The 16964-nt window shown below is 38.5% G+C and overlaps 1 protein-coding gene across 1 annotated transcript; it reads right to left on the bottom strand.

Annotated features, from left to right (window-relative positions):
* Positions 1-7087: 7087 nt before the first annotated feature.
* LOC126713446 (alpha-(1,4)-fucosyltransferase) lies at positions 7088-12214 on the bottom strand. Its single transcript, XM_050413200.1, has 3 exons — positions 11469-12214; positions 8034-8207; positions 7088-7931 (listed from the first exon to the last, which is right to left on the bottom strand). Exons 1-3 carry the CDS (start codon positions 11958-11960, stop codon positions 7362-7364), a joined length of 1236 nt encoding a protein of 411 aa, XP_050269157.1. The 5' UTR covers positions 11961-12214; the 3' UTR covers positions 7088-7361.
* Positions 12215-16964: the final 4750 nt, after the last annotated feature.

Genomic DNA, 16964 nt, shown 5'->3' with positions numbered 1-16964 from the left:
TTCCGGAATTCTTCTTCTTTTTGCTCATTGAATGTCTCTGCTGCAATATTACACTCATAGCATTAGCATACCGTTTAGATTGCATTTTACCACTTGGTGGAAATTATGTTCTGCACCCTTGTTTGTTTCCATATGTTCAGTAGCAACTTATATATATAGACACACACACATATAGGGTCTGGTTCAACTTACACCTAGTGTAATTCTAAACAATGTTACACTACCTAATAACTTGTTATTGAATTAATAATTTGAAAATTTAACCGTTGAATTATATATTCTATATGTTCTTAATATGCATGCCAATTTTTATATCAATCGAATGTTATTTACCATTTGATCCATAAACTCATCTTTTATGCATTATTTTAAACTACAAAAACTTGAATTTTAATAATTGATTAATGGCATAGCTATTAATCTTTGATCACCTTAAAATTTTACAAGTATAGAGAATATATGAAGATAATGTAATCTAACTGTAGATTTGTCAATATTTGAATCCAATTAAAAAATATTGAGTGGTGTAACATTACTTTAAGTTACACCAGGTATAACTTGAACCTAACTCATATATATATATATATATATATATATATATATATATATATATATATATATATACAGGGACGTAGCTAGCTTTGGACTAGGGGGAGCAATGGCCCCCCCTAAATATATATATATATATATATATACACACACACAGACGTATGTGTGTACTAATTTTAGCAATTTTGTTCTATAAAATTACATTTTTTCCCCTTAAATAATATCATTAATTCTTTTAAGACTAATACTATATTCACAAACTTTTTTACAACATTTTTACAAATTGTTTTGGTAGCAAATTCGTATTGGTTTGCACATGGACCCATCACTCACATCATTTTCTTACTTACTAGTAACCACTTATTACATCAATAATTTATAAAAAAGTTTATAGCGCTAGTATTTTCCTCATTTTAGTGACTATAAAAAAAATGTATAGATCTAAAATCTAAAACAAAGAATACAAGCCCCAAAAAAATAGCTAAACAACAAAAATTACCAATAGTAAAACTTAAAAAAAAATTAAGCTCAATTAACCAATTTTATTTAAAATAAACAACCCTGTCATTTAAAAATTTTAAACAAAAATAATTTTGTTCTTACTGATACAAAAAAATTAAAAAAAAAAAAAATCTCAGTAGTTAAGTAGTAGCAGAGTCAAATGTTGAAACCGTTACACACAGCCAACAGTAAAGTTGCCCCCCTTAACTCAAAACTCTGGCTCCGTCCCTGTATATATATATATATATATATATATACAGCAATTTATCTTGCAAATGTGATCATTAATATTTCATTTAGGTGATGGTGTCAGTGACAGAAATTTTGGTCATGGAGAAAGTATATCATATAGTCCCTCACAACATTTGGGTTCTACTAGTGTGAGAGGTTAGATACATACACCTGTTACATGATATATGCTTTCGTGGTCACGAGGGAAAGGGGTGTTGCAGTGGTCAAGGACAGACCCAGGTGGGGGGCCTGGCCCCCCCAGGTCCAAATTTTTTTTTAGTTATTATATGTTTAATTTTTGTAGTTGGGCCCCCTTCCAAAACCTTAGGTCCCCCTTCTCCTTGTTAAGCCTAATTAACCTTATCCAATAGCAGCTATCTAATCCAAAAACTTAACAAAAACAATAAAAACATTCACAATGGTAATTGTATTTTAGCAAAAAAAAAAAAAAAAAAAAAAAAAAAAATTTTACCACCAAAGATCTAAAAAATTATGTATTATTGGAGATGCTAAAGCTAAATTTTTTACAATTACTGTAAACTGGTATAAATACTAGTTGACTGAAACAAGTTGTTAAAAATAAAATACAATATTTTATGAAGATTATATCTCTTACTTCAATTAAAAAACTCAAATTCTCTCTCTTCCTATATTATTTTAATGAGTTGTTTATATTATTTTAGATGAAGTGATAAAAAAAAAAATAAGAACATTTGATATTAGATGTATTGTAAAGTGAGGTGGTCAAATAGATAAAATAGTTTTTTGAGGTGCTAAAAGCTAAAAATTTTTAGTACCACCGCTGTTAAGGTTGTCCACGGGTCGATCCTGGTCGGGTTTGTGCCCAACCCGGAACCGACCCGATCACTTCGGGTCTCCTAAACATGGACCCGCCGCCGACTCGCCGACGGCAACGGTTCGGGTGGTCGGACGTCAAAGTTTTCCGGTCAGTTTCCGGTCGGGCTCGGATTGTGAGAATCGCGCCGGATTTTTGCCAAAATCTGCTTATTTTTGCTGGATTTGACCGGATTTTGAAGAGAGCTTGGCTGATCTCAATGAGCTTAGGCCGAACTTGAAGAGATCTTGGCAGATCTCAACGAGATCAGGCCCAATCTCGAAGAGATCTAGCGAGATCTCGAAGAGATCAGGCCAGATCTTAACGAGATCTCGCCAGATCTCGACAGATCGGACAAAATCATACCGGCGAACTACTTCAATCGACGGAGAAAGCTTTTCCGGTGTGTTTTCCGGTCGGGTCGGTTGAAATCGGTTTTCCATGCTTTAACCCGTCAACCGACCCGTCGGACTTGGATTTTGGGATCGGGGATCCGCCGCTGACCGTCACCGGCGTCGGGTCGACTGGTTCTCTGGCCGGATCGGCCGGTTTAAGCGGGTGGGTCGGGTACCGGGTCTAGTTGGACACCCCTAACCACTGTGAATGATTTAACTTCAAAAAAAAAAAAAAAAAAAAAAAAACCTAGTTAGCCTAGTATTAAAAAAAAAAAAAACATTATTTTGTTTTTGTTTTTGTCTTTGTTGGTAAATAATTGCATCTTAATATATTCAGAAACAATGATTTTTAGTATTTATAATTTTTTTAATATTATATGGATGCCTATTTGGATTTTTTTTTTCCTTTATAACCCGGCCCCGATTAGCTTAAAATCCTGGGTCCATTCCTGACAGTAGTGATGGCAACGAAGGTGGTACTGGTGGTGGAGTTTGAAGTGGGCTAGTGGTATTAGTGATAGCAACGGTAGTGATGGTGGTAGCACAAAGGAATGGAGATGAATGTGGAAACATGGAAATCGCGGAAATGTTTTTCCGTCTCTTTTGGGTCATTTTTTATTGACTTTGAAAAATGCTTTCCTTTGTTCAAAATTTTCCATTGCACCAAAAATAAGGAAAATGGAAAACATATTTAGGAGGTGGAGAGCATTTAGGATGCTTTTCATTCTAAATAATAAAGATTGATATGACAATTAACAATCCATTTTTTCGCAAAAAAAAATATTTTTCTAAAAAATTGGCTCATTTTCTTGTAATTGGTTAAAATAAGGATAAAACTTAGGTACAATACCTTAGGTGATGTTCCTAGGTTTCCTTCTTAAGATTCAGTTATATGGCTACTTAACTAAAAAATACACTTTTATCCCATGAGGAAATATTCACATGGTAGAATTTTAAATGAGAAACCTAAAGAACAGCACCTAATTACTATACCTAAGTCTTACCCTTGAGATAAATTGGAAAAATTTATGTTCTTCATCTAAAAAAAAATCATTAATATTCTTGTGATTTCAATTAATTATAAGATCCCAAACCTTCTTTTACAATATATGAATATTGTGTAGATAAACAATATTCTTTTTTTTTTCAAATACACATTTACTAGTTCATCCCAAAAAAAAAAAAAAAATCATCAAAAAAATTAATCATCCATAATAGTTAAAACATGTTAAACTATCTTAGTTAACTGATTAATTCTTAGATAGTTAGAGAGGAGTACTTCAAGCTCTCACATTGAGAGTGGGCCCCATAATGGGACCCAAGTTTTGGGCCTACCCTTTATGTGAGAGCCTAGAGCATTGTTTCGAGACTACCTGAATAGTTTAACATGCCAAAATAATAATGTTTCTAACTCCAACCACTTTGGTTCTTTTTTTTTTTTTTTTGGGTGAGAAGAGCCACTTTGGTTTTAAGGGTGGTAGAAAGCATTTTCTGTCCAAAACCTATGTTTTATCATTAAGTAGCCTACAAGTTTTTAGTTGACCAAAATTTTCTGTTGTACCAAACATTAGAAAATGTTTTTCAAACAAACAGCACAAAAATGTGGACAATGAACTAGAATTGAAAATTTTGAATAACACAAAAATATAATGATACATATAATTTTAGTGGTCCATAAAAAGAAGTTGACATTGCTAATGGGATGACTTTTTGGCACACATTGTTGATGGCCATTTCGGAAGCCCAAGTAGAAGGGAGAAGCCCAGCAACACGGACATGAAGGAGTTGGCAAACAGATGGAAAACTCATTAAGCCCAAGCGGTAGGAATAATGGATCACAGGCCCATAAGACAAACAAATGGGTCTTGAAGAGGTAAATAGGCTTAAAGGAGTCCGGAAAGAGAGAAAAAGCAAATCATGGGCAGTATATGATGTGGAAAAGTGAGAATGGGCCGCGGTAGACCCAAAGTAATGAAAACAAAGAAAGTAAGGGGTTAATAGCAAGCCCATGAACTCCAAGGATAAGGAATAACGTAATTGGGCCGGGGAAGCCCAAAGAATTCAGTAAAAGCCCATGATGATACGAAGTTAGGAAAAGGGCCGAGAAAGCCCAAGGAAAGCAAACGGGCCCGAGATGCCCAAGGGAAAACAAATGGGACACAGGAGCCCACTAGTAATGTAACATAAGAACTAATGGTCTTGCTAGGCCATTAGGGGAAGTATAAACGGCAGGCTCAAAAGGGTCCAGCCAGATTGAAACAAAACAAATTCTGCAGCAAGAATGATAGAGTGATATGGCAGGAGATAGTAGCAGGAAGAATGGTGGGCTGAGGAAAAAAGCAAAGCCCACCATCAAGCAAGGCCCAGCCCCAAATAAGGCAAGCCATAAAGGAAAGGGAAACCAGAAAATGGTCAAGAACGGACGGCAGACTGTGCAGACGCATGAGCAGCAGGTAGATTTTGGCCATACATGGAAGAGAGGCACGTGCAAGGTCCAAACTCCACCAGCCTGTACCCAGCCAATACAGGATACGGTGAGGTCATGGGTCAGAGGTAAGGGGGTATAGTTTGGTGGTGGGGAGAGGGGAAAACCTATTTTAGGATTCCTGCTAGGGCTCTTTTGAGGGAAGTGTCTTGCTGGGATAACACACCACCCAAACGGGCAAAACTGAGCTGGAACCACTAGGTACATGCCATAAGGGATAGGGAGAGAGAGGGAACCCACACCGTAGCAGGAAAGGGTGTCACGGCAGACAAACAAACAAAATAGTTTTCTTTTGTCAAACGATGGGGAGTAGCTCACAATGGGACCAATGGTGGTCAGCAGGTACACCTAGACCAAACAAAGGTGGCTAAGGGCTAAAATAGTAAAATCTGATCACGACAGACACTATAAAGAGGCCCTTGCTGTGTACAGGAGGGAGGAGGCAACAACACAACAACAACAGTAAGCACTACGGTATTTAAAAGCTTGAAAACCAAGAAATAGGAAATAAGGATTAAGAAAATAGGGAATATTAAAAAGGAAAGAGAGAAAAAGATAGAGAGTGAGAACGGCAGACATGCACCAATAGGTTCATTCTCTCTCTCCCTCTCAAAATCTTGCCCTCTGCCGGAAAACGGAAGGTGTTCTTAGGTGTCAATCACTCAGGTCCACTTCCCTCAAAGTGATTAATTTCTACGGTAGGATCTTCCTGAGATTATTCACTTTGAGAAAATGTGTTCTTCCTTTCTAGTTTCGGTCCTGTGGATTAGACTCAATCTAATTTATTTACTCTTTCAACAAGTTCACATACCATCCACTTGTTCCCTTTCACTTTTCTTATAAAATGATTGTTGTTAAGACCGTGATTATCTTTTTTTTCTTTTCTTTTAAAATGAGGTTTATCTGTTCACCTTAATAAAGATTTCAAAGTATTTGATTTTATTATTATTATCATATCTGTCTGCCGCAACTCACTTGAAATAGTTTTGCCCGCCGTAAGTGTGTTCCTAGCAGACGAGGCATAGTTTATGCACAAGCCGGACCAAGTTGAGTTTCAATTGGACTGGTCTCAACTCCCATACCCAGAATACTCGAGCCCCATACCGTAGGAGGCAGCCCAGCCCACTTTAATCAAAAAGGCCCACTACACACATATCACTAAATCATTGGTTAATTACACAGCTAACATGGTATCTCTATTACATCATATTCTCTCTCTTAATCACTCAACATGGGAGGACAATTTTTTTAAGACAAATACATTTTAAATCCCATGATTTTGAGATCATTACAAATCAAACCCTATATTTAAATTTTGAAATTAAACCTTAATAACATTTCAATTCAAACCATACACTTCTTATCAAAAAGAAACCCATACACCTATTTATGGTAACATCATTAACAAAAAATACTTAGACAAAATAATGATGTGATAATTTCAACATGTGTCTATTACTTATGGATATTATTTCACTCCACGCCACACACGACAATGTTTGTTTGAAGCATATTTCTCATTAGGAAATTCACATGTAATAGGTTTACTATTTTTTAAAGTGCACAATTTAATTCTAAACTTATAAAATCTGGGGTTTAATTTAAAATCACCCTCAAATTATAGGGTTAATATCCCTACAAAATGTAATTTAGCCAAAATTTTATTCCAAATCTATTGTACAATAATTAAAAAATTGCTAAATAATATCACTAGCACATTTAATTATGTCAATTATAACCACCGCGCACCCTTAGTGCAGTGGTCACTCTACAAATATAAATGCTTGTAGGATGTGGGGAGTAAGGGTCAGGGTTCAAGTTTCCAGAAGGGAACTTCACACACATATACACTAAGATTAAGTTAGAGTATATATTATATCTTGTAAAAAAACACTCTGTCAATTGTAAATTAAGGCATAAGGTTATGAAATCACCTTCGCATTCTTTTATGATAGCTCAGTGATGATAATATTATTTGTGATACCCATTCTTTTATGATAGCTCAGTGATGATAATATTATTTGTGATACCCATATATGTGGTTCAAATCCCAAGTCCCCCTCCCCTACTATCTATCTATCTCCCAAAAAATAAAAATAAAAAATGCATTCTTTTGTTGCAATCTCTGAGCTCCATAATCCATAGGACTAAACAAATTGAATAGTTTTAGGTTGGATTCGGGCTAACATCATCTTTTTTCTCAACCGTATACTCTATTCGTATTCCATATTTCTACATGTCATTCTTGCCTGTATACACCTAAAAATAACCCTGGCATTAGGACCCAAAATCCTAGGATCAACTATGATGACCATCACAAAGAAGTGAAGAACTCAAGAATTTAAAAAAAATGAAGCACCAAAATTCAAGAGGCTTTAGCATTTCTCCCACCTTTTCTGCTAACAGCCTCACACAACCGGCATGGCAATGTGTCAAGGCTCACTGCACGGGTCTTTCCATAGTTACCCAGTACACCACATCTTCTCCAAGCATGGTACTCTGCATAGGCTACTGGGTCATTAGCAAGAGACTTAATGTAAGAAGCCAATTCCTCCAAGGAGTTGAATTTAGACCCATCTATAATTGAATGTGGGGGGACCAAGTCCCAGACATTTGGGGCACCAAAATAGATAGGTACTGCACCTGCGTCTAGAGCATAAAATAGCTTCTCTGTCACATAACTCTCTGTTGCAGTGTTTTCAATGGCCAGAACAAACTTGTAGTGAGACATTGCACAATGTAAATGGTCCCACCATTTTGGTGTGACACTGGCATCATTGGCACACTCAGGATAGAGAGATAGGGCCATGTCTAGGCCACCAACATTGTTCAAACACTTGCCAAATGAATGATGAGGTAGCAAGCTGAGAAGCTGCTTGGCAAGCCGATTTCTTTGAGGAAGACAACGTGATGAAGACCAATATACAAGTGTATCCTGGAAAATGAAAACCCCATTTAGAGTTACAACAACAGTTGCTCCAATCCTCACCCCCAACCATTTCTAATGAACAATCATATAGAAAAGCTCAGTACTTACATTGTTCTTAGAAAAAGACACATGATAATTTCGACCATTATGAAAGAGTGCACCAGCATAGGTTGCCTGAACATCATCTTTGGCATGATAACTAATAAATATATCATCTACCCCTGACCGCTTCCGGCCAGCCTCAAGGTCCATGTATACACGAAGCGGATCTCCAATGCGTCTCTGACAAACATGAGGAAAAAGCCAAAATGAAACAGGCCAACAAAAGAGTTGTGTGGAAAGCACTTAAAAATATGCAAATTAACATGTATAATTCCCAAGAAAAAAAAAAAAAAATCTGCTGACAGACTGTTCATTAGCTTGTCCACCTAAAGAATTAAAATTTAGAGAGAGGAGTCAGCATCAAAGTCTATAACATCCATGGTTTTCAAGATGCCTTAGAATGTCATCCTTATGAAAATTGCCCAAGGGCCTGCTTGAGCATGTATCACAAGCGCATTTGCAAATTTGTCACTAATTGTACATTTATGACCATTTAAAAGACAAAGATAATTACTAAAAATGAAAACTAAATTTAGGCAACAACGACAACAATATATCTCTGCACACTCACACACAAACAACAATATTGTTAAACAGGCATTACATAGTATAAACGATAGGAGCAATGACAATGATAATCATGATCAATGGAAATTGACATTGAAGGCAATCAACTTGACAACTATCAGAACGAGCAAGGAGTCAATATGTGCCTAAAATATTGGATTCTCTGTTGCTCTTTCTAATATCCAGATCCAGAATTCATCAGCAACATAATTTTAGTACACTCAGATTTTTTATTCAAGTTGAGGAAAAGAAAAAAATTAGAGGAAGACTAAAATAACATTGCTAGTGGTAAAAAAATGACATGTTAATGAAGGAGGTGACAAAGATAATGATTTTGGATGATGATAGAATGGTAAAGAAAAATACATGTAGTAGACCACAATTAGTTTGTTCAGGATCCATACATAACTCAGTTTTTGGACTAAAGCTTTGTTGTTGCAATGTTGTTTTATTATAATTTTAGTAATTGGATTTTTTTTCCCCGTCTCATAATCTCTGGTCCTGTTTTTTATCCACTTAAAATGTTATCCGTCATGTATGACTACCATCCTTATCAAGAAAAATTTCAAGGTGGTCTATTCAACATATATACTTAGAGGACTGCTACTGATCAAGTACAAAATTAATCAGCCCATCCACAAATCGACTCCGATTCTGCTAGGCCTGCTCATGCGTGGCAAAAGTATGCTTTACACATGAAAAGTCATTCCCCTACGCTTCTCTTCACTTTGGTAGATGTTTCCAAATCTTAATATATTTAAATAAATGAGTTAATGAAGGCAATCAATTACAAAACATTCCTACACGGTTTATCCTTATAAACACCATAATAATGACATACTATGTGTTTTTGCTAGAAGGTTATGATATGAAAAGCAGACACTGCTAGCATAAGTTTAGAAAGGTTACTTGTCACTAACTAGTAACTACATATTATCAGCTAACATTCTCAAGATACTTCCTCATTATGCTTTAGGAAGTCCCCCTCAAGAGTCTTAAGTAGCTTCAATTTTTTTCGTTGGGACAATTAACAAATGGCCCCAGTAGAATTCAAACCCATGATCTCACCCACCACCCCATACTTATTGCTGACAAAATACCATGAGGTCCAAAGACCATCGGTCAGAAGTAGCTTCTGGATTTCTTTATTTTTAAAATAAATACCATTATTTTAAGTGCCTAGTAGGCGTACATATGTCTTGTAAGGGACAGTACTTTTAGTGCGAAGCAAAGGGTCTAGACATGGGTATCAAAGCTTTTACAATTTACACTATATTTAAAGTGTTTAAATCCACAAGTTTTCAATTGTACTACTCAGTCTTCTCTAAACCAATTAATAATGTACGATCATTCCTCTCTTTGTATTGCCCAAATTAAGCTTAAAAGGCTATATTCCAAACAAAAAACCTTCTATCTTTACCAAACCAACTTCCACAACCTTCTAAGGCATGACTCAATGTACCCCAAAAATACTAAGAAAAAAAGACCACTAGTCTTGGGCTACTTCATGGTGGATTGACAACGGTCCACAATTTCACCACCACATTTGCACATACAACACCAATCTACCAAAACAACTCCTCTTTAACAAGGTTTTCACCTGTCAAAAATTTCCCCATGTTGTCACTCACACGAGCAAAGCAACATTCTTTGGACTTTTTGTGCACCAGATACTCTTCGAAGGAAATCTATTAACATTGAAAGCTCTTAGAGCCCCTTTAGAAAGAATGAACATCAAACTTACAATCATGGTTCAACCTCCACCTCAACCGGTCAGATCCATCTACATTTGAGAGATTGGAGTATAACATGTCAAAAAATAGAGTCCATTGGCCCTAACTCCCAATCATGAAAAGTTCTCACAAATCCATTTTTCCATGAATGGTCCCTCTCTTTATCTAGAGGTCCCAATCAAGTGTATACATACAGATGTCTCTTAATACATTGCAATCAAATGCATTTTGGATTTAAGTCTCTGAAAGCACAATTCTCACACCACACATCATGTCAAAACCAACTCTTCTGCCAAGAGCTTTGTGGCTCAATTGGTTGGCACCTCCTAATGTTTTGAACAGAGACACATCTAGGGTTCAAATCCCCCACCCTATTGTGCTTATCGAATTATCAACACACACCAAAAAAAAAAAAACTCGTCTACTATCCCCAAAAAACATAGGTCATGTATTGCAAATTTATCCCAACCACCACTAATGCCTCTCTAAAGTCTACAACCATAAGTTTCTTGCAACATTTGTTGTCCGGTGTCCCCAAGCCACCCTATTCTTTGTTCCACTAACTATTCTCCAAAGATAGTTTCCTTCCTCTCCAAATCTTCCCAACCATTTACCTAACATAGCTTGATTGAAAGTGCCCAACTTTCCCATCAAGTACACATCCCTCCCCTTTAATCAACTCTAGGACTTGGATTCATATTTGACTACCTCCACATTTAGATCAGAAACATATAAAAATAACACACTAATATAGTATGAAATAATCATGTCATGTGGAAATCATATACCTAATACCCTTCTTTTTCTTTTATAGATACAATAGGATTTGAACTTACGTCATTCGCTCTATGATGATTGCTCTTTACCATGATACCAAGGCACCAATTAGTTTCAGGTGTAGGTGGAATTCAAACTCACATAAACTATTTGATAACATGCAACTTTATTGGTTCAGCTAATTGGAATGCATGTTATGTAATCCTCTTCTTAATAATACCAATTCCACCAAATCAGTAACAACTAATCAGCAACCTCCAATCAAACAAATTTACATATGAAAAAAAAATAAAAAAAGCCTCCAAAAATTGAAACTTAAACAAATCCAATTATTTGAACTATAAAGAAAAAATAAAAGGAGTACCTGAAGCGGAGGAGTAGTGGTCTCGAAGAACAAGGCATCAGGCTTGTCAGCAAGAACAGAAGATTTAGTCCACAAACAGCTTAATCCACATCGACACGAATACAAATTGTCCAAATTATCAGGGATCCAAGTCCAACCTTTCACCAAAACACTCACATGCTTCATTTTCAGCTCACGGCATTCAAGTTCAGACTCACCACCAACCTTTTGCAAAGAAGAAGACCCATTTGACTGAACCGAGACAAACCCAATTTGCTTCTCCTTGAACCGGGCACAACCCACTTGAGAATCCCACTTCCTGAAGGCGCTGATCAAATTGGTAAATGGGTCGGGTCCGGATTCGGGCCCAGACGAAGTGGGTTGTTGGTTGATGGGTTGAATTATGGAGTTTGATACGGCTGGGAAGTCGAGGAAGCCCGAGATGAAGAGGATCAAGAAAGTGAAGCCTAACATGGAGAAGATGGTGAAGACGTTGAGGGACTTCAATGGCATGGTGGTTACAGATCGAGCAAATTCAGAGTCTCTCTCTCTGCATAGACTCAGAGAGAGAGGGTATAACTGAGGAGGGTCAGTCAACGGATTTGATTCAAAATAAGGCTGTGGTTTTAGACTTTTTGTTAGATCGGAAGTTTTTGACTTCTCGTCTCACGTTCTCTGTCAAGTTGATAGTCATAGCCATAGATCAGAGGAGAGTTACAAATTGGTTCGGAGCAGTTTTTTTTTTTTTGGTCAAGACATGAAATAGTAGTTTAATGCATTCTGTCACAATTTTAAATTATGTGTTTGGAAGCTTACACTTAGACTTAGACTTAGATTTGGATTTGGATTTTAAATTAATAAATTTAAAATATTTTATTTTAAATCCATTAATTTTAGGAGTTATTTTAAACCTAAACATATTAAAGACTTAAAATATTTGGTAGATTTGTCAAATCCAAACCTTTGATTTTTTTTTTTAAACTATCCCAACAATATTTGAATTTTAATCATTCAAATTCAAATCTAAATACTCAGCTAATATCATCCAAATTCCAAACGCACCATAAATGTATTTTAAGTTTAAAGCTTCCAAGTTTGTTTTTTTAATCTATAATTTATGCTTAAATTTGTAATTTTAAAGTAAACCAAAATAGTATTGTGGGGCCCAACAATATATGGGCCAGACCCACTTGTTCACGGGAAGCTTTAAGGCCCAAAGCCGAAGAAGGTGGCAGTCCAAACTCATTAGCGCAAAGCACAAATGGGCCCAGAAAAGCGGCCGAGGACGGTACAGCCCTCGGCTGGCCCAAAGCTCCACCAAGAAAAGGGGCAAAAGCGGCATAGGGATAATCTTAAAATAAAATCTGAAATATCTAGGACATGCTGCCCTTACTGTCTTTTCCCCGACTGAACTTGGCACCTAACAGAGCTATGCTCTTTAGCTTTATCAACTACTCCCAACGACTTAGGTCTAGGACAGATGGGACAAGTATCAGTCTTGGAAAGGTCGACCCTAAACGTGGACGAAAGAAATTGAACGCATGTTAGTATAAAAGAAAAATATGTAACCTAAAGAAGGGGCTGGAATCCCACGAGAAAAAAGGAGGAGGGGTTCTAGAGGTGAATACACCCGAACCATACATGAGCTCCTTAATAAAACCACCGCCGGGTAAACACGACTTAGCCTTTCGATCCCACTCTCTACAAATGATATTGTATGGGCCCATTTATGTGCGAACCCAACTCTACTGCGGGTTGACGCAAAACGTGACCCTACAATTGGCGCCCACCATGGGGCGGCTTGCGTGTTAGCTCGAGCGGTGGCGAAGTTGAGCTTCTGTCGAACAAGGGACTACGAGGGTGCCTGTATCACCGGCGACACATTGTTGCTATTCCAACATAAGCTCCCACTAGGGGCTACGTTCCACGGTGTCAACGACATGGGCAAGCCTAGGGGCTTCAAACATCAGGCCAGCTTCCCCCACCTTATTCGAGGAGTTAAACCTTCGGAAGATAAGCAAATAAAAAGAGAATACAAGTTTTGGACAGAACCAAGGCCTTGTATGGTCCTCGGACCCAAGCCTCTGGGGAAACCAACTACTTAAAAAGAAGAATACAAGTTTTGGACAGAACCAAGGCCTTGTATGGTCCTCGGACCCAAGCCTCTGGGGAAACCAACTACTTAAAAAGAAGAATACAAGTTTTGGACAGAACCAAGGCCTTGTATGGTCCTCGGACCCAAGCCTCTGGGGAAACCAAATACTTAAAAAGAAGAATACAAGTTTTGAACAGAACCAAGGCCTTGTATGGTCCTCGGACCCAAGCCTCTGGGGAAACCAACTACTTAAAAGAAGAATACAAGTTTTGGACAGAACCAAGGCCTTGTATGGTCCTCGGACCCAAGCCTCTGGGGAAACCAACTACTTAAAAAGAAGAATACAAGTTTTGGACAGAACCAAGGCCTTGTATGGTCCTCGGACCCAAGCCTCTGGGGAAACCAACTACTTAAAAAGAAGAATACAAGTTTTGGACAGAACCAAGGCCTTGTATGGTCCTCGGACCCAAGCCTCTGGGGAAACCAACTACTTAAAAAGAAGAATACAAGTTTTGGACAGAACCAAGGCCTTGTATGGTCCTCGGACCCAAGCCTCTGGGGAAACCAAATACTTAAAAAGAAGAATACAAGTTTTGGACAGAACCAAGGCCTTGTATGGTCCTCGGACCCGAGCCTCTGGGGAAACCAACTACTTAAAAAGAGAATACAAGTTTTGGACAGAACCAAGGCCTTGTATGGTCCTCGGACCCAAGCCTCTGGGGAAACCAACTACTTAAAAGGGAAAACTGTGTTACATGGATTCTCTAGTTTGCCCTCGGATCCTCAACACTAAGGGGACCAGTATGGAATGGAGTAATGTGTTTCCGAAAGCATAACTGAAGTCATGCAATGCTCGGTCACTCCCTCGGATGAGTTATTTAGAATTTGTCGTCCTCATATAATATTCTCGTGCTTACTATGGAACGTTCAACCGTTATCTCGGTTAGTTTCCTAAGTTTAACTTGCTATGAATTATTATTATTCTGCCTGATAGTGTCGATAGATTAGAATTAGTTGGATCGTGTTTCAAAAGTTCTTGCTTTAAATACTACCGAGGAGAAACACACACATGGAGCACACCAACTCACCAAGTGGCTTTATCAAAGGAACAACATTCAAAACAAGTAAAGAAATCGCCATTTTTTATTAAAGCAAAGAGATAGTACAGTGTACAATGAAAAGCTAGAATCAGTTTATGTCAAAGCTCACTACACGACCAAAAGAAAGGAAGATACAAGAGAATAAATAAAAGCCGAGGAAGTAGATCAGAGGAGAGGTTGGCTACAGCTCCAAGACCCTGCTCTTCCTCAATGCTTTCACTTGCCCACAACTCAAACAGTAAAAGAGACCCAACTTGAGCCTGACACCGCTGAAGGAAAGGTGCAGGGAGTTGGAAGCTGAGGGGCTTTCTCTAAATATTCGCCCGCCACAAGGCAGAGACGGTGATGGCGGAGAATCTTTCTTCTGACACACCAAAGTTCTGGCATGAACAGAACCTGCTTCGGATTTTGACTAAAAGAGGGAGAGACATCCTTTCCCCTCGATTGAAATGGAGCACTCTCTTGAACTTATGCTTCCTGTGCCCATACCTCACCATTTTTAGCCTCATAGGGGCACGGCGCTCCTGTGGCGGAGGGAATTCTTTCTTCCCAACTCTCGCCTCGAACATGTTATGCTAAGGGAGGACAGCACTGAGTATAGGAGCTGTGATTTGGGAGAAAACTAAAGAGTTGGTGCGAGGTTGAAGTAACTTTCTCTCCTATTTATTTATCTAAAGAAATAAGTTGGTGGCATTTAATGCACGCAGCGCCCCAAGGAACGCTACGGACAAGATGGCTTAGGCTCAATCTCCAATGCCACCTGTAACCATGGGATTAAAGGAGTCTCTGGAAGGTGCACCTCGAGCATTGGGACGCCAGAAAGCACCACGTAACCATAAACTACGTAAATACCCCTAAAATTATGGGCCAAGTAAATTCGCGGTCCAGGCCTGTTCTGCATGGGGGCCCAGGGGCCATGGCCCACACCGAGGAATAACTGTTGCCGAGGACAACTTGTTGCTCGGCACCTCGTGAAATACCTGAGAAAAAGGAGAAACTGAACTCAAAGAATCTTGGACAGAACCTAGGCCTTGTGTGGTCCTCGGACCCAAGCCTATGGGGAAACCAAATGCTGAGAAAACCTAAGTTTTGTTTTGGACAGAACCTAGGGCTTGCATGGTCCTCGGACTCAAGCCTATGGGGAAACCAAGTAATGAGAAAAAATCTAAGTTTAAGACAGAACCTAGGTGCTACGAAGTCCTCGGACTCAAGCCTTTTGGGAAATCAACTGCTCGGATGGAGAAGTTTCTCGGCTCAAATACTGGAAAAGGTTAAGGTCAGTATGCTCAGGAGATGACAAAACGGCCTGATGATCGTTAGCCTAAGGAAACTACTCATTGGAAAGGTGACATGTCCTCGGATAGCTACTTCTTACACCTTATCTAGCACTTAGCCCCCATCCCGGCTAATTTAAGGTGAGTTTCGTCCCTCACTGGTCGGCTTTGCTATGTTAAATAATTTTATTAAAAGTCATGGTGACACCTTTTTTATTAGCAAACATTTTAGCCTTAGTCATTATTGATTCAAATACTATATTACGGTGCCGAGCAGCGTTGGCAAACTTGTAAAAGCATAAAAACATAACATACGAAATAAATGAATAGCAACTTTTATTAATATGGAAAATTGTTACAACGTACAAAGAAGGGCTTGAACAAGCCTATACAAAAAATGAACTGTCAAAGCAACACTAGCATCTGCAATACAGATAAGTAAATAGTCAGCTGCCTTTCAAACTCGCCTTCAAAGCTTTTCCAATCTCTGCCTCAGTACTGCTCGTATCAGGAGAAGAACCTTTTTTAGAAAAAGATAAAGGAGAAGGAAGAAGAATTGGAACACATGGAAGCACTTCAGCAAGCTCTTGTCGCCGAAGAGTGCAAAGGAAGAAGATGGAGGACATGAGCAAGAGAAGGAGGAGAAGAAGAGGGAAGCAATGAAAAGAAAGTAAAAGGAGCAAAAGAGGGAGAAGGAAAAGCACCAGGATGGATCTGGTGGGGGAAAGAAGAAGAAAGAAAAGTAAAGGGTGGCGCCAGTGAACGAAGAGAGGAAGAAGCAGGGGCATTTAGTCCCTGCCCCAGTCCTGACTCCTAGCATACCGGTACCACATTAGATATGCTCATGAGAGAGCGGGTGGTGATGATGCTGTGTGTTCTCGGCTCAGTCACGTCGAAGATGCAACGTGACGAGTTCCTGCTTCGGATTTTGGCTGAAAGGTAGGCGAGACGAATCTTGAGTCTCCGCCACCCTTGCCCCGATCGAGCCATCTCGAGCTTAGCCAGAACAAGGCATTTTTGGGGCGGAGAAGGTTTCTTCATCACCTAT

This window comes from Quercus robur, chromosome 2 (assembly GCF_932294415.1).
Source record: "Quercus robur chromosome 2, dhQueRobu3.1, whole genome shotgun sequence".
Taxonomy (NCBI): domain Eukaryota; kingdom Viridiplantae; phylum Streptophyta; class Magnoliopsida; order Fagales; family Fagaceae; genus Quercus; species Quercus robur.
This window is presented reverse-complemented; position numbering and strand designations above follow the sequence as displayed.